The sequence below is a fragment of the Chionomys nivalis genome, chromosome 21, assembly GCF_950005125.1.
Source record: "Chionomys nivalis chromosome 21, mChiNiv1.1, whole genome shotgun sequence".
NCBI lineage: Eukaryota > Metazoa > Chordata > Mammalia > Rodentia > Cricetidae > Chionomys > Chionomys nivalis.
The window spans coordinates 3748775-3766965 of record NC_080106.1 but is presented as its reverse complement, the minus strand read 5'-3'; the positions used below and the strand labels follow the sequence as shown (position 1 = coordinate 3766965).

Genomic DNA, 18191 nt, shown 5'->3' with positions numbered 1-18191 from the left:
AACTTGTATCCCATGGACCACATGTCCTAAATCACAAATTACTTAAAACATTAAGATACTTAAGAACAAAACAAAACAACTGTGTTGTCAATTTGGTAGATTATCCCCACATGCTGGTTCCCCCAGGAGGGCACCACAAGGGCACCAGGCTTTCAGGCTGCTTCTCTGGTGCCTCTGGCTGCTAGTTAGCAGTCCTGACTTAGGGACCAGTAGTGCCAACTGCCTTCTCTGTCTTCTTGTTCCCCGGTTGGAGACCAGAGCACATGACCTACCTTGATGACCTTGAAGCTCAGGAAACCCCTGTGGAGCATGATGACTTTGTATTCATCGGCACCCTCGTCCACCACGTGCCTCAGGGTCAGCAACTCCTCCTTGTTGGACAGCACCGCACCCCTCCAGGCTGGGTCTCCCTCGTGGCAGATCACGACCTTCTTCTCGAAGGACTGGATGGCCTCATAGAGAACCGCCGGATCTTCATATTCATCTGGGCAGGTGAACTGGTCCTGGTGGGGAGAGCCCAGGTGGGCTCAGTGAGGCCAGAGCTGCTGGTTCTGGGCAAGGGCAGAGGGGGACTTGCAGTGGCCTCTGTGGCCACATGCTTGCTTCATTTCCCCGCTCCCCACCATACTCTCGTCACTGAATCTTGAGCTGGGCACTGAGGGCATCTCAACTCGTTGTCCCTAACCAGACGGAGCGTGCCCAGGAAAGAGCTGCATTTCTCAGGCCTCTGTGACATTTAGGTCAGCTCCCCTCTTCCTAGTGAATCTCCTCCTCTATGCTCCTGGGGAAGATGATCATTAGCCAATGTCAGATTTATTCAGACCACCCACTGTTTCCAAAGCTAGTGTTGAATGATTTCTGAGGCTTTCCAGAAAAAAGGTACCGGATTTTATTTTGGTTTTGTTTGTTGTTGTTGGTTTGGGTTAGTTTTGGATTTTCGAGAAAGGGTTCTCTGTGTAATAGTCCTAGCTGTTCTAGAACTTGCTTTGTAGACCAGGCTGGCCTCGAACTCACAGAGATCCACCTGCCTCTGCCTCCCCAGTACCGAGATTAAAGGCGTGCGCCACCACTACCCAGATCAAAGACTATATTGTTATTTCTTCATTTTTGTGGCTTTCTGTAGTTGAGGTTGACATAGAATAATTTACCATTTTAATTATTATTTGAGCATGTAATATGCATCAGAAGGAGATGGAGTCTGCATTATTGACTTTCTCCCTCAATGTGTTCAGTGTGTGTGAGTGCGTATGTAGAGGACGGAGGGCCACCTTAGGTGTCCTCCTTGGTCGCTAGCCACATTCTTTTAGTTGTTGTTTTGAAATGGGGTCTTTCATTGATCCTAGTGGTCACCAACTTGGCTTGATTGCTGGCTAGTGACCCCCAAAGAGCCTCTTGTCTTTCTGTTCTCAGCACTGGGATTGCAAGCAAATGAACACACCTAGATTTTCTCCCTGGGTTCCATGGTTCAGAATCATCCTCATGCCTGGACAGCAAGCCCGTTACTGACGGAGGCCTGGCCCAGGCCCACATTTCTTACTTTTCTTCTCACTTACAGGGGAGAATTCTCTATTTGAGCCTGTGGTGTAAGAGGATTTATGGCATACTTCTTGGCTGAGCTGATTCTAGACCAGTGAGGAGACAGACAAACATGGAGTGGGGCTCCCTGGGGGGAGGATGGAGGAGGAGACTGCTCACCTCACAGTGGGTGGGAAGTCAATTTAAGGGGGCAGACTCAGATTATCGTTCTTTCAGAATTGGCTTTTTTACCTGGTGCAGCTTCAGGGACATCCGGACGGCTGGAACAACAACTTTATGCAACAGGTCCATGTCGGCAAATACCCACTCGTCTCGAGCTGTGACCCGGAAGTCACCTTTGAAGAGGGCATGCAGCCCATACAGAAATGAATCCAGGCTGCAAAACAGTCACGTTGCTGTGGGGTATGCACAGAGCTCGTGATCCCTTCATCCCACCAGAGTCTGCATCTCCTGGTTTAAGGATTAACTTCCTGGGGTTAGGGAGATGGCTCAGTTGGTCCACACAAGCATGAGGACCTGAGTTCCCAGCATCCCCTAAAAAGCCATGTATGGTGGTATGTGTTGGCAATCCCACTGCTAAGGAGGCAGAGGTAGGATTGGTCCCTGGTTCTAGCAGGCCACCCAGTGTAGCTTACCCAGTAAACTCTGGACCAATGAAAGATGCTGTCTCAAGTAAGATAGATGGTATCTGAGTAACAAACAGGGCATGTATGACCACTTGCACATACACACACACAAACACATGCATTATCTTCCTGTATTTTGGACTGACCCAGCATGGAAAGGAAGATGATTCTGGATGTTTCCCAGAACCCCCATGCCTGGCCCCACAGCAAGGCTGGTGCCTTGGTGTAAGGCCATCTCCTATCACCATAGGAACCACTGACATAATCTCTGAGCGGGAAACCGAGATCCAGCCTGGAACAGGTCAGGTACATACACCAGAAAGCAAGGGCAGCAGGCTCACCCTCCCCAGCCACACTGGCTCTGCCACACATATCCCCCCTCACCAGTATCTTACTTCTCTTCTTGAAATTTCAGGGCGGGGTTAATCATAGTAGGAATTGGATTCTATCATAATATACAGAGGGGAAAAAATAGTCAGATGTCACCCAAGCACGGATTGTTAGATTATCAGAGCACAACTGTCACCTCTGCCACCCTTTCTCGTGACTCAAGAAGCAGCCATGTGGTGAAGGCCAAGGTCGGTGGCTAATCTCTCTGCCAGGGTTGTTCGGGTTTTCATATCATCTTAGTTAGGGTTTCTATTGCTGTGAAGAGCCACCATGACCACAGCAGCTCTTATAAAGGAAAGCATTTAACTGGGGCTGGCTGACAGTTTCAGAGATTTAGTCCATTATTATCATGGTGGGACATGGCAGCGTGCAGGCAGACATGGTGCTGGAGAAGGAACTGAGAGTTTTACATCTTGCAGGCAACAGGGAGTGTTCTGTTTCACTTGGCATGGCTTGAACATATATAGGCCCTCAAAGCGCACCTCCACAGTGATACTTCCTCCAACAACAAGACCACACCTACTCCAACAAGGCCACGCCTCCTAAGTGCCACTCCCTTTGGGGGCCATTTTCTTTCAAACCACCACACATGCCCTGCTTTGTTTTCCTGCTGTGTTTCTTCCCTGTCTGTGTCACTGTTTCTGAGTGTCACCTGAGTGAAGGACAGGGTGTCACAGCAGGCCTGGGCCTTTCTGAGTGAACACAATGAGTGGGCTCAGGAAAACGATGTGTCCTGTATTCTGGGGATAGGAAGGAAAGTCTTCTCTCCCTCACCCTTATTCCTCCACTGTGCCCTCTCACGGTGACCTCTAATGCCCCCGAGATGCAGGGATGAGGCAAACATGGCAGCCAGCACTTTGGACAGGGCTGGCCTGGGACAGGAGGCATAGGACACACATTGAGAAGACTTTGGTCTCAATACCGTGCACGGGACCTGTGCATCAGAGACACACGGCCACTGTGTGCTGCTGTGGAACCTTGCTGTGGTGTGTGCCTCCTCTGTTGATTTCCATCCCGGACTCCCTTTAGGAAGGATTCAGAGGTTTTACATTGGAACAAACAGGAGAAACGGGAGCTGCCAGGGCCTCCTCAGATGGAGGAATCTAGAACCTTCTGGAAAGGGATCGAGGGAGTAACCTTTCCCAAAGGGCTGTCTGCTCACAGAGCAAACACTCCCAAGGGGCTGGGAGCTGCAGTCAGCTCCTGGGAGGCAAAGAGGCCACTGGGGTCGAGCAGAACTGCAGGCAGGTGGGAGCCATGGTCAGAGGCTTCCCTATCCGAGTGATGCTGCCATCTGCTCTCCAGGGGGACATTTGAGGGTACCCCATGCTGGAAAGGTGCTAACCATGAAAGTGGGGAGGAGGTGCTAAGTCATGGGTGGCGTGAGCGCAGGAAGGTATGGGGGACACCACACTGCATACTCAGTGTAAGAGGAAATACTCTTTCAGATGTGGGACCAGGATAGAACAAGACTTGAGGGTTCACCCAGACCCCCAGGTAACACCCACAGATCCAAGAGCCTCAGCCTGCTGCTTGCTCAGTCGCAGGTCATTGCTCCCCCTTACTCAGACACCCAGGCTCCCATCTCAGGGCTCAGCAGGCTGCACCGAGTTGTCGATTCTCTTTTCAGAGAAAATGACACACTGCCGTGCTTACAGGTGTTTGATTAAAGTGACCCTCCACATGAACCAGAGCCTGAGTGAATCCCTCCAGCACGGGGAATCCCCGCTTGACCTCACACAGCAAAGGGTTCTACTGGGAGGTGTTTCATAACTGGCTTTTCCCCGTGGGGGACATAAGGAGGAAGCAGGTCTCCAGCAAGCAGCCTGGAGAAAAGCAGGGCAGCAAGGGGAACAAGGGGCTTGGAAGCCTCTCGAATGCCTGCAGTGCGTTTGGATTTGGAGCATCACTGGGGTTTGTCCTCTTGCGCATCTGTTGAGAAGCCAGTGTAGTCATAGACAGTTGTGATCCCTGAACTAGGAGGCAGAGATTGGTGGATCCCTGGGGCTCGCTGGGCAACCAGCCAGCTTAGCTCACAGGGAGAGCCCAGTCACCGAAAGTAGCTGTTTCTCAAACAAAGGTGGCTGGTGCCTGGAGAAGGACAGTTGAAGTTGTTCCCTGGCTTCCACACACATGGACACCTAACGGGCACAGGAATGCACACATACATTGACTGGATTGAGAAATGACAGACTCCTACCCAGCTGGAGCTGGGCTGTCACTGCTATGAGAGAATGGTACACAGCACAATCAGGTTGTCTGTCTCGGAGACCAAGCCCATCCAAAGCCCACAAAGGAGGTGGGCAAGACAGGCTGTCTCATCACAGAACCAAGGATGCAGGGGAATCAGGAGAGAGGGGGAGGAGGGAGGGAGGGAGAGAGAGAGAGAGAGAGAGAGAGAGAGAGGAAGAAGAAGGAGGAGGAGGAGGAGGAGGAGGAGGAGAGGGGGAAGGGAAAGGAGGAGGGAGGGAGGGGGAGGGGGAGAGGGAGAATAGCTGTGTACACGCAGGGACAGCAGGAACGACACATCTGGCTCTGACCCCACCCCTTCCTGCTACTACTTTGCTCCTCTTCCTCTCTGACCAGCTGTGCCATGCCCTTCGCAGCATGATGAATTTGGAGCCATGAGCCAAGAAAAACCATTCCCTCTTTGAACTTAACTTGCTCTCCCGGGTGTTCTGATCATAGTGATGAGAGCAAAAACTAAGGCCATTCCTGGCTGACCTGGCTTGGCTGTCCCCTGTGCTCTCTCCGTGGTGGCTCTCAATCCCTGGGATTGGGCCCACAGGAGCCATCTGTCCGTGTCTAGGGACAATTTTGATGCCCTAACTGATGTAGGGGCACTGGGTAGAGTCTGGGGCACAAAATCAACTCATAGAACAGCCACCAAGGAACTGCTAGAGCCCCAATGTTGAAAACCCCCAGGCCCACTAGGAAATGAGAGCAGCACTGGAGTTGGGGGTCCTCCAGTACTGGACAAGGGATCACTGCCCAGGGTCATTAGCTGGGCTTGGACCTTAGGTTTTGGGGAAACAACTGTGTCTCAGGGACAGTTTCTGCAGGACGGACCCATCAGGATTGGCCCAGCACAGACTGACTTGTTCCACCGCCACCCTTCACACTGTGACTTCCGGACTTTGCAAGAGCAGTGCAGCTACTGAGGGGGCTGACAATGAGGTGACTCACCGCTGTGTCCTCTGGCCTAGCTCATCAGCCACAGGGATACCCAGTGCTCAAGATGCCAGCTCCAGGACCCTAGTGAGCTCTCTTCCCGTGTGCCTCATTCCCCTCTGGAGCAGCCACAGACAAGACATTGGCTTTGCTGTCGCAGTCACCTCCTTGGCACACCAGTTCACCGAACACAGTGGGCCAGGTGACCAGTGCCACCTCATGGGCATCTAGATCACAGTCATCAGACAAAACAACCAAAACCGATCAACCAATCAAACAAAACCCCAGCATGGCTCCTGAGCACAGTCCCTGACCAGCCTGACCTTGTTTCATCTGTGCCTTTCCATGGTGGCTTTCAACTATTGCCATCAGGGACATGCTAAAGCCCAGTGTGTTCTAAAATCAAAATATTCCCTTGGGGGAGCCCAGCTTGTTCCTAGGTGGTGAAGAACACCCCAAATGCCCTGCTGTTCCTTCAGGGCGGGAACCTCCCTGCGAGTGAAGGGATCCAGAGACTCTACTCCCCACACCCCCCTGTCTCTGCCTCCCAGCACTGGGGTGTCAGGTATGCATGACACCATACCCAGGTTTTTGTTTTGTTTTGTTTTTTGATTTTTCAAGACAAGGTTTCTCCGTAGTTTTTGGTTCCTGTCCTGGAACTAGCTCTTGTAAACCAGGCTGGCCTCGAACTCACAGAGATCCGCCTGCCTCTGCCTCCAGAGTGCTGGGATTAAAGGCGTGCGCCGCCACCACCCGGCTGTACCCAGGTTTTGAAGTGGGACTGAACTCAAGTCCTGTGCTGCGTGAGCACTTTTTCCTAAGCCATCTTCCCAGACCTTATTTCTTCATTGTGAGTTAGAGAGCCACTGACAGGTTGGGGACAATTCCCAATCAATGCCTCTGTCAGCATTCATGTTGTCCTATGGGCCTGCTGGCTGAAGCTGAGGGATGCAGGTGTGCCCTAGTGGCCCAGACACTGAGGGTGCATGGTGGGAACCATGCCAGGGGAAAAGATCCACGTGGTCAGGAGAAAACATGGTGCCACTCCAAAAGCTACAACATTCCTAAGCTCAGACTACACGAGCCATCACACAGCTAATGCCCAGGCAGCTTCTGGCACCACAGCCAAGCACAGGACAGGGCAACACAGAAGCTAAACAGGCGGGAGGAATTGGTAGACACTGGAGTAGCTGAGCAACTCCGGGGCTCGTGCTTTCCCACCTTCCTGCCTCCTCGTTTTCCTCTAGTGTTGGGAATCCAACCAGAGTTGGATACGTGCCAGGCAAATACTTGACCATAAACTCTACCCATGGCCCCATATTCCCCCTGTCTTTTAAACTCAAATGTTCCCTCATGCACCAAGATTTTCACTTTAGCTGACAGCCCACTTTGATCCCTGTAAGTCAGGAGCTTGCATCCTGCCCCCCCACCCCAGTTTCTCTAGTGCTGAGTACCAAAGATGAAGCCACACAATAGCCACTGATGCCCTGTGACTGGGGGTGGTGGATGTCCCCAGTTAGAGCATCTTAGCTGGAAAAGAGGGACAGCAGGGCCCAGGCACAGCTTGTCTGTGGCAGATCCTGCTCAGGGGACAGAGGGTGAAAGGGGGTCTGGGGAAAATGATAGGGATGAACCTTTCCCAAATATCAACTTTGCTAGGTACCAGGCAAGTATCCATAAGGAGGCTTGCAACCATTTTATTTGAATATAGGGTGTCACATATCTCAGGCTGCCCTTGAACTCACTAAGTAGCTGAGGATGACCTTGAACTTCTGATCCTCTGCTTCTACCTCCACACTGAAGGAATTACAGGTATATGTCACCATGCATGGCTTATGCAGTGTTGGGGACTGAACCCAGGGCTTTAGGCACACTAGGTAAACCTTTTATCTTAGCCGAACCCTTACAACCTAGAAGGTCTGAGACCTGGGACCCCTGGGTTCTAACCACCCATAGCGATATTTCCAAATGCAACAATCTAAAGGTTGCAATGACCAGAACATTCTGCAAACCCAGCCTGATTTCCCAAGGAAAGATGCATCTCAACGGCTTGCAAACAGGCCAGGTTGAAATAAAAAAAAATGACTGACAGAACCCATCAAACACAAACTCCAGGCACCTGCACAAGCCTAAAATATCCCAGCTGTCTCTCTGGTACCTCATAGCCATATTGTGTGCAGCTGTTCCCAGAGCTCGCCTTCCCAGAATGCACAGGGCAAAGGAAAGTGTCACCAGAGGTGAGTCTTCATCGCTGTCCACAGGGTCCAGGGCCTTGGAGAGCTGAAAGAACAAGGATGTGAAGCCAGCTGTCACCCAGGCTCTCACGTGTGTGGCTGCAGCAGGCTTGCAGGCAGACACTGTAGCTAACTGGGCACCTCTGAAGTGACCCTGGAGAGGGGAGTCTGTTGCTGCCCAAGGCAGTCTCTCCCGTGGTTGGACATGAGAAAGACACACATGGGGAGAGCACATACCACTTTCTTTTCTCAATGTTTTCATGACATTTCTGACAAGAAGCAATTTAAGGAAGAAGGGCATTATTCTGGCCCACAGAAGAAGCAAAGTCCGTCATGGTAGGGAAGGCATGGGGGCAAGGAGGGGAGGGTGGCTGGTCACGTGTGCAGTCAGGAAGCAGAACCTGAACAGGATGCAGAGCTAGGCCATAAAGCCTCAAAGCCGATGTGGTGGTTTTGGTAAGAATGGCCCCTATAGGTTCGTATATTTGAATGCTAAGTCACCAGAGAGTGGCACTATTTGAGAAGGATTAGGAGGTGTGTCCTTGTTGGAGGAAGTGAGTCGCTGAAGGTGACTTTGAGGTTTTAAAAGCCCAAACCAGGCCCAGTTTCTGTCCCTCTGCCTATGGATAAGAATGTAGAACTCTCAGCTGTCTGTCTAGTACAAACTCTGCCTGTGTACCCCCATGCCCTCTACCACGGTAACAATGAACCAAGCCTCTGAAGCCATAAGCAAGCCCCCAGTTAAATGCCTTTTTATAAGGGTTGCCTTGGCCATGGTGTCTTGAGCGAGACATGGTGATTGAGCGAGACGCCTGACACTGACCTCTGACCTCCACGTGCCTGTGCCCACTCACAGGCACCAAATAAAGTAAAATTATAACAAAAATTTAAAAGTTTGGTTTTATTGGTGGTGCTGAGTATTAAAGCCCTCCAAACACAAATTTATTCAATTTAATTTATTAGTGTGTGTGTATGTGTACCCATAGTCATGAATTCCTCATGATTCTTTTGAGATAGGGTATCTCACTAAACCTGGAACTCACTGGTTTGGTACTGGGCTGGTGGCCAATAAGACCCCAGCAATCCTCCTGTCTCAGCACCCCCTCACTGGCACTGGGGTTTCTGACATAAGTCACACACACAATGCACACGCACATGCACGTGAGCACGCGCGCACACACACACACACACACACACACAAAATGCAATATTAAACAAGGAAATTTCCAGCATCTTGATGCTACTCTAGCGACTTAAACTACACTGACCCTGAGCCCCGATTATAGGAACGGATACTTTCAAAGTTCTGTCACTGGAGACAAACCCCATTATCTCCCAATTAAGTACTAAACATTTACTTGCTTGAGCACTGAATGTTTGTTAAAAAATATTTTTTTCACCTCTATTTTCTTATTATCTACCTTGGAGTGCAGTAAGAGAACGGAGGCTAAGGACCCTTGCTGTGTAGGCTCGTCCTCAGTGGCTCAGCCCCAGGACCCCTCCTACCTCCTGTCTTTTCCCTGCGCAGTACTGAATCCACTCCAGGAACACAGTGCAGTAACTCGCCCGTGTGATGCCCTGGAGACAAGGGACGTAATCATCGTCGATGTTGATGTTAAACATTGCAAGGTCACGCTCGATGTGGTGCCACTTGGCGAAGGGCTGGAGGGACTGCAGCAGGGGTTCGTTCTTGACCCACGAGAGGAGTTTGGGGGAAGTGACCATGTAGTATATTATGCTCTGCAGAAAGCAAGCGAGACTGTGAGATCTCATAGCCAGTTGGCAGCCAGGAAGACCTCACTGTTTTGATTTATCAGGCCTCAGTAAGGAGGGTCTAGAAAGATGGCTCGGAGGCTAAGGGGAGACATCTTTGTCTCCATCAAAGACAGCTTTGGCTGCAGGGGTCTGAGGTCTCTGATGGGTACCTTTTGGCTATCAGCACAGTGTAGAGGACATGAGGTCCTTTTGCTCATAGATAATCGCTAAGGAAACCAGGAATGTTAAACACGCAGGGTGGTCTCTTCAAAAGAACAGATATATAGCCAGTCTGCCCACATGACTTGGAATGACGTGGCTAATGGCCTGGGGACTTCTGTGTTATCTGCAGGGCCAGAGCACACCTGAATCCCCCCAGATTCTTCCTCCCTAGACCCTCATCTTGAGCATTGTTTCTCAGTTAATAGAACCCATCTTTATGGAAGAGGTCATATGGACTTTGGAAAAAGTTGCAATGTTACCATGTAGCAAGCTTTGTTGTACACAGAGGATTGAGTTAATTATCACCAGGACATTTTTTTTTCTAAAATTGTGCTGTGCTTAAATATGCCTAAAATAGTTGGAACTAACACTGGCTACTGAGCTGTGTTGAACAAATTTCCCTCTGGCCTCACACAGATCGACAGTCCTGGCCCTGGTGGTTGAGGAGACACCCCACAGGACAGCACTAAATTGTGGAGTCCTCAGTAGGCTTGTCACCGTCCATAGCCTTCCCCCAGCATAGGGTCCCTCACAAGGGTTTCCTCTGTCCCCTCCTGTCTTTCTGGTCCCTTTTCCTTAGAACACAGCTCAGCCCAGGCCAGCACTCGGTACCCTGAGCCAGAACCACATTTTTCTTCACAGGGCATCCAGCTGCACACTTCTTTTCTTGTCTTTTTCCTTTCCCCTTTCCCTTTCCTCCCTTCCTCTTCTCTTTCCCTGTCCCTTTCTCCCTCCTCTCTGTTTTTTTTTTTTTTAAATCATTTTTCTTCCTAATCTTTGGATTGAATGTAGAAACAGGGTCTTTTGTAGGATGGTTTGGAACTCTCTATGTAACATTGAGCTTCTGCCCTTCCTCCTCCTCTTGAGACTGGGACTTATAGATGTACAACAACCACAACATGAGGTTGTATGCAGTGCTGGGGATTGAGCCCAGGACTCTGCATGCTAGGCAAGCACTCTGCCACCTGGGTTACATCTCCAATCCAAACTCTGGTTTTAAACTGAACCATCTGTACAGAGCTAATAATGTAATCTGTAACTCTAACACGGACCTGCTGATATTGCCCTGGGTATTTAAATTGGCCATCACAACAAGCGCCCCTGCTGTGGTAGAAATGGACAGTCAAGGTTGTAGCCAGCTTGCTGTGCCCAGACTTAGGCTAACACAAAGCCCTGTTGTGTCTTTCAAGAAAGAAGAGGTCCCCAAGCCTGACTGCATCTCTCATTGGGAAGCTGGGAAAAACCTCGTCATGCCACTTTGTGTAGAGATTTCCAGGAACCCCGCCTTTCACTCTCTCTCCCCACTTCCTAGGCGCCACCCCTAGTGTTGGGAAGCACAACACACCTTGACATAGTAGCGGACGAGTACCCGGCGGAGGTCAAACACCTGCAGCATGGTGGCTGCATTGTTGTCCATGATGCGATAGCCCTCCAGGATGTACTGTGTGTGCGTGATCTCCCAGGTGAGCCAGCGCAGGTGGAAGGCGGCGTTGCAGGACAGCAGGTGTGGCAGGTGGCCAGGCTTGCAGCAGCAGCAGCCTCTGTCGTCCTCGTCACCTTCCATGATGGCCTCCACCTCCCTCTGCTGGCAGTAGGTCCCTGGCCAAGGACACAAGAGGCATTAGGTCACACAGAGGTCAGAAGAGGGTGTCAGGTGATCTGGATCTGGAATTATAGACAGGTGTGAGCTGCCGTGTGTGTGTTGAAAATCACACCCGGTTCCTCTGGAAGGGCAGCCAGTGCTCTTAGTCACCAAGCCCTCTTTGTAGTCCGTGAGGTGTCTCTGAAGGTGCTAGGAGGTGCTGGAGTCAAGTGTGTGTTCTTCATTTTAAAGCAGGCCTACTAAACAGCCATGAATAACTTTTGGGGTGTGTACCTATATGAAAGGGGTGTGTGTGTGTGTGTGTGTGTGTGTGTGTGTAGGTAGGGAGGTAGGTAGATACATAGGCAAGAGTTTACCCTGGGGAGGGTTCTCAGGAGCCCTCTGCCTTGTTGTTTTGAGACGGTCTCTCCATGGATGGGAGCTCAGTAAATTGGCTAGGTCAGCTCTGCCTCCCCGGAACTGGAGCTCAAGCCTCTAATCCCAGGAACAGGGCAATCCCTGGAGCTTGCTGGCCAGCAAGACTAGCCAAGTCACTGAGCTCCTGCTTCAGTGAGAGGCTTTGTCTCAACAATAATAAAAAAGAAAGGAGTGGCGAGACACTACAAAAAACACCCGGCATCAACCTCTGGCCTCCACAAACGTGTGCGAAAATACACAGAAAGGTCATACACACAGATGTACATACACACACACACACCTAAAAAGTGGAACTAATCAAAGCTTCCAGGCACACCAGGCAGCCCAGTACACAGCAAATGTTGAAATGTGTAATTCAGTAATCATCTCTGGGAGTAAGATGTCCCAACTTCCTCTCTCTTTACAGGCCAGAACAACAACACAACCAACCAGACTCAGAGGAGGGGTCTTTCTAGTTCATGGGTCATTCAGAACACCTCCTCCTCACACAGCCTTCCTGAGGCAGATGCTAAGGGGGCAGAGACTCTGCTAGTGCCCACAGGACACAGCCTGCTCACCTAGACCCTCCACATACACCGACATGCCTTGGGCTCCTCCAATTAGAAGTGAAGAGAACTATGTGTGCTAGCATTCGTGGGGGACAGCGCTCTACTTTATGAATGAAGTCTGGAACTCAGGGAGTCAACAGACCACGCAAGCTGCACAGACATAAAACCCAGAGGCATGACGAAGCAGTGACTGTCGCCAAGAGGAAGAAAACTGGAGTTTGAGATTAGTGGGAGAGCTGTGTGGATCTGCCAGCTAAGATAAAGATCCGGGTTGGGTTTGCTTTGGATAAGATTAGGCTACGCGGATGTTTCCACACGTCCCCGTGGGCCAGTGATTATGGGGGTCAGCCAAACCGTGAGAACACTGATAACATCTCCCTCAGACAGGAGCATAAATCTTGCTTTTTCATATTCCCCAGCTCCAAGGAGAGTGGGTGGCTTCACCCTAATAAATGCCTGTGCTTTCTGTGTCCCTTCTGCGAGGTCCATCAAGATGCTGAGGAGTGGCCTGCAGGGTGGGGCCACATGAAAATTTGAAAGAATTCTGAGAAAATGGGATTTAAAAATTTAACATCAAATAGACTTTTAAAACGTTTAGAGATTCTTTATTTCAGTCTTTCCTTATTGAACTTCCCTCTCTCCTCTTCTTTCTTCCCCTTCTCTCTTCTCTCCATTCCCTCCTTCCTCCCCTTCCTCCTCCTCTCCTCTCTCTACTGCCCTTGTCCCCTTCCTCCTCCTCTCCTGTCTCCACTCTCCCTTCTCCTCTTTCTCCTCCTCTTCTCTCTCCATTCCTCCTCCTCCCCTTCTTCCTTCTTCTCTCCTCTCTCCATTCCCTTCCCTCATCCCCTTCCTCCTCATCTCCTCTCTCCACTCCCTTCCCTCCTCCCCTTCCTCCTCATCTTCTCTCTTCACCCCATTCTTTCCTCCTCCCTTCCCGGTCTTCTTCATGTCCCCTCCCTCCCTCCCTCCCTCCCTCCCTCCCTCCCTCCCTCCCTCCCTCCCTCCCTCCTTCATTTCTTTCTGCCCTTCCTCCATTCCTTTTCTGCCTCCCTCTCCCCTCCTCTTTCTCTTTCCTTTCTCTCTCCTGCCCTTCCTTCACCCTATGACCTCCTTTCCTTCCTTCCTTCCTTCCTTCCTTCCTTCCTTCCTTCCTTCCTTCCTTCCTTCCTTCATCTCTCCTTCCCTCTTCCGGTCATAGTCACTGCAACACCCCTAGATGTGGTTTACCAAAACCTGTTTCCCTCCAAATAGCATCCCAGAGCATCCCAGCCTCCAGGGACCACCTTTGTCTTCTCTAGTATTTCAGCTCCCCATTTCATTGCCCCTTCGCTGGGCTCACATTTCCTTGACACTGTCACTGGGGTCCTGTTTTCTATTTCCTCGTTTGTTTGCTTTTCTCCTTTCATAGACTGACAGAGCACTGTCATCTCTCTCACACCTTTGCTTCCTGTTCTTGGCTTCCTCTGTGACTCTCCGGTGGTTAGCCCCCATCCCGTCCTTCCGCGTTCACACTCAGAGAGCCAGTGCGGCGTAGAGAAGATCACGCCATATCTTAACATGCCTGTTTACAAGTGTCACGCTTTTCATGCATTCCAAAACCCATGCCCGCTTCCCTACTCAGCTCATCCTCTGGTGTCAACGCCTGTGACAGCGGTGGGCTCGTGCATTGAGGCCCGGGACAGAAGCTGAGGCCCTGTAAAGCTAAGCCGCTGGGATGTTCACTGAAGATCCTGATATGAAAGTAGATTGGTTTTTCCAGGGAGGAATGCGGTGTGGAGCTGTCAGAAGGCTATGTGGGAGACAACTACTGAGCCTGGGAACCAAGTAAATACTGTGGCAGAGATTCCAGCAAGTGCCCCACAGTCACACTGTCCAGATGGAGAGCCACATGGTTGCCCAGCTGCACCCTGATCTAGCGGTGAGCCCAGGGACCTTCTTCTCCCCTGCTTTTCTTTTGGAGTTAGTTAGGGGGTTGGGAGGAAGGACGATGCCTCTCCTGAGGGTAGCTATTACCTTCAAGGTTCTCTCTCCTGAGCCCGAGTTCACAGGCATCTTATAAAAAAGACCAGTCCCCTGCCTTGACTCTTTGTTCCTGTCTCTCACCTCCTGACAGCATCATTGGATCTGCAGCCCCTACCCTTCCCTTCAGGCCGTCTGGGGCCCACTGGCACACGCTTTGTTTATGACTCTGACTTGGACGTTCAGCTGATATTAATCTGTCAACCCTTGAATTATTAATCACCTTAAAGGCCACACCTCACCGGGGTCCTTTAAGGTGACTCCGTATGCATGTTTATCCTCTCCTCACAGAAATGGCTAACCCATCTGTCCAGGTCACCCGACTAAGCGATCACAGAAGGATGGGAAACTCCAACAAGAGCTCTACTTGCTTTCCAGGTGGTTCACCACTTCTATAGGGACCATGAGACATAGAAGGAAATGACCCATTCTGGGCTCAACCTGGCCTGCTACCACCTCCCCTGCACGCTTCCCCTCGCTGCCACGCTCCACACTGACACTCGAGGCGACCTTGAAAGCAGAACATAAAGAAGCACTGGCTGGGGCACCTGGCGATGTTGAAAGTAGTGGCTCTGTATCTTGCTACCTCTACATCTGAAAGGAAAAGCACACTGTGTCACGGTCTCAGCCTCAGCTGTATCGTTAGAGCACTGGCCTTTCTTCAACAGCTATGCCCACCACTTAAGCCTCAGCAACCATGTCCCACTAGGAGAAATGAAAAGCCAGATACCCTCTGACCCAGAGACATGCATGTGTCCTTGACTTTGGTGCTCTGATCTACTTAACCTAGACTTGGACTGAACTGACAGCACAGAGAGGCCAGTGATGGGTGCATGTAGGAGAGGCCGCTGTAGAAGCTGTTTATCTGCTCTCAGGGGACAGAGGTATCCGAGGGTTCAAGCGCAGGGATCAGCAATGTGGGGGCAGCCCTGGGTCCTTTGCAGCTGGCATGTGAGTTTAAGGTTTATATAAGTGTGTGTGTGTGTTCACATGTGTGGTGTGTCTGCCATGGGTATATAAGTGCTCAAAGAAGGCAGAAAAGGGCATCAGACCCCCTGGACTTGATGCTGAGCAGTAAAATCCAGGTTTTGGGAAGAGTATCAACTGCTCTTAGCCATCGCTCCAGCCCCCTGTTGTGTGATTGTAGACTTGAACTTGCCCAGCCGCCCCAGGCCCTCCCACATTACTCAGGAAGTCTTCATCCCTGGATGTATTTCCCATAAACCCTTCTCCTCTTATGTTAAAATGGGTTGATTTCTATGGCTTGATGCTCAGACCTCCTGTTAACTTGGGGCTTCTCCTTCAGGGGTTGGGGCTGGGGGCGGGGCAGAGGACTCTTCCCCATGACCTCTGGGGTAGATTTCTTTCTTTCTTCCTGAGAAAGTATAGCCCGGTGGTAGAGGACTTGCCTGGCATGCATGTGGTTCTGAGTTTGATCACTAGCCATGAGAGAGGAAGGGAGGGAGAGAGTGAGAGAGGGAGCCAGAACAAGCTGCGAATGTGCAAACAGCCCCCACTCCCTCTCCTGGCTTCCTCAGTAGAGTTCCAGAGAGAGACTGTGTCTCCCAGACCGTGCCCAGCTAGATTAAATTTGACCAAAATAAAACCTGCTCTTTCAGAAGACAGGGAATTCAGAAGAAAAGTAGAATGAAGAAAAAGAGACCTAGAACACCACCCAAGAAGAAAACCGACCTCCAAGGAAATATTGTAATCGATGCTGCAACGAGAATAAACCCTACCACAGTCCTTTGGGGTCAAGGTAGCTCTTCCTCAGAGCTTGAGTTCTGTCAGGCTATGGGGCTTTTAAGTCTCTATGTTTAAAATCAAACTAGGTCAGAGAAAATGCACTGTAGGAGAGCTGTGGGATGCGGGCAGGCTGGCTGCCATTTCTACCCTCAAGATATGGCTTCTGTGCTAATCTTACAGTCAGGTGACATGCCCACTGTGGTTGACTGGAAGAAGACAAAGCCGTAACCCCCCAACCGACAGTCCCTCCCAGAAGCCTGCTTACATAGCCCCAACTTTGGCCATGCTGGGAACCCCTTCTGTATTTTACCCTGTGAGGTTTCAGGAATCCAGTATGCTGTGGCAATGTTGAGCCCCAGCAAACCATGCCTCTCACACACCGTGACACAGGACGAGGAGATATGGTATTTTTTCTACCGCCTGACTTTGAGCTATAGCTAGAATTGACTCTATATTAATTACTTTTCTCTCTGCTGTGGTAAAATAACTCAGCTGAAGCAATTTATAAAAGGAGGTGTTCCATGGGGCTCGTGGTTTACGGGATGCAGTTCAGTTAGGGAAAAGACATCAGCAGGGATGGCTCCTGACTGTCAGGGCAGGAGTGCTCCATCTGGGTGGATCAGACAGCAGAGGACAGACCAGAGGGCGCTACTGTTTCCCCTGCTGACTGAGGTGTGCTTGTCAGAACGTCTGCTCAACTGGAGAGGCAGCCTTGATCCCATGCAACAGAACCGTCCCCAAGCCCTTCTTGGTGACATCTTCTCTAGAAGGTTTGTTCTGTTCATTTCTATTTGTGTGCATGTGTCTGAGTGTGCGCATGAGAGTCCAGGTGCCCACAAAGGCCAAGTTGCATCGGAACCCCTGGAATGGGAGTCCTGGATGCTGCAACCTTCTGGATGCTGGATTCAAACGCAGGCTTTTGCAAGAGTTGTCCATGCTTTCAGTGAGTGAGTCATCTCCTCACCCCTGATGGTGGCTTCCGAGCAGTGCTCTGCACGGTCCTCCACCTAATACCCCGGGTTCCAGCTCTGCTGCAACTGCCCTGTTCTCCACCTAACACCCCCAGTTCCAGCGCTGCCATAACCGCACTGTCCTCCACCCAACACCCCGAGTTCCAGTGCTGCTGTAACTGCACTGTCCTCCACCTAACACCCCAAGTTCCAGTGCTGCCACAACCGCACTGTCCTCTGCCTAACACTCCACAAGCATGGAGACCCCTACCTCGGAACTCTAGTCCTCGAAGCTGAAAGGTGACGAGACCGTTCCCAATCTCGATCAGGTGGACAAAGGCATTGAGGTCATCCGAAGCCAAAATGAAGCAGTCACCGGAGCTGTAGTTGCCCCAACGGCCAAGCACCAGGTCTCCACAGAGGGACTCCTGCAGGGTCCGTGTCAGGTGCTCATAGAAGATGGAGTTGAGATTGTTGTCATCGCTCCCTGAAGGCAGGCAGAAAGGAAAGGGGTGAGGGTTTACCCAGAAGCAACACGCCATCTTATGCTCAGATCCTGAAACAGAGAGCTGCCCTTTGGTAAGGTCGGAGTTTTCACGTACACAAAAGTACCTACTTCCCATTTATTTTGGCGGATTATCCTGAGACCTCCTAGGCCGTCCCTCTAGACCCTGTGGTAACTTCATACAGATGCATTACTGTCTAAGGGCAAATTACTTATACAATCCTGTGTTAAACTTAGCTCAACACTCCGACTTTGGGGGGCCTGGCTGTGCCTGTTGTGTGAGAATGGGGACCCAAGTTCATTCTCTAGGACACGTGTTTTTAAAAAGACAATCATAGTGACAGGCACTTTAATCCCAACACCAGGGAAAGAAAGAGAGAAGTGATCCCCAGAGCTCTCTGGCCGGATACCCTAGTCCATTGAGCTAGCTCCAGGCCAGTGATGGACCTCTATTCAAAACACAAGGTAC

The 18191-nt window shown here is 50.8% G+C and overlaps 1 protein-coding gene across 2 annotated transcripts in view; it reads right to left on the bottom strand.

Annotated features, from left to right (window-relative positions):
- Nucleotides 1-18191, bottom strand: part of Pcnx2 (pecanex 2) — a 117551-nt gene that overhangs the window by 10118 nt on the left and 89242 nt on the right. For both annotated transcript variants that reach the window (XM_057753362.1, XM_057753363.1), the window contains exons 25-30: nt 17489-17704; nt 11280-11533; nt 9464-9697; nt 7882-8003; nt 1768-1912; nt 273-503 (exon numbers count right to left, since the gene is read on the bottom strand). In XM_057753362.1, the coding sequence (XP_057609345.1) occupies nt 273-503; nt 1768-1912; nt 7882-8003; nt 9464-9697; nt 11280-11533; nt 17489-17704 (1202 nt within the window). The remainder of the gene's footprint in view (nt 1-272; nt 504-1767; nt 1913-7881; nt 8004-9463; nt 9698-11279; nt 11534-17488; nt 17705-18191) is intronic.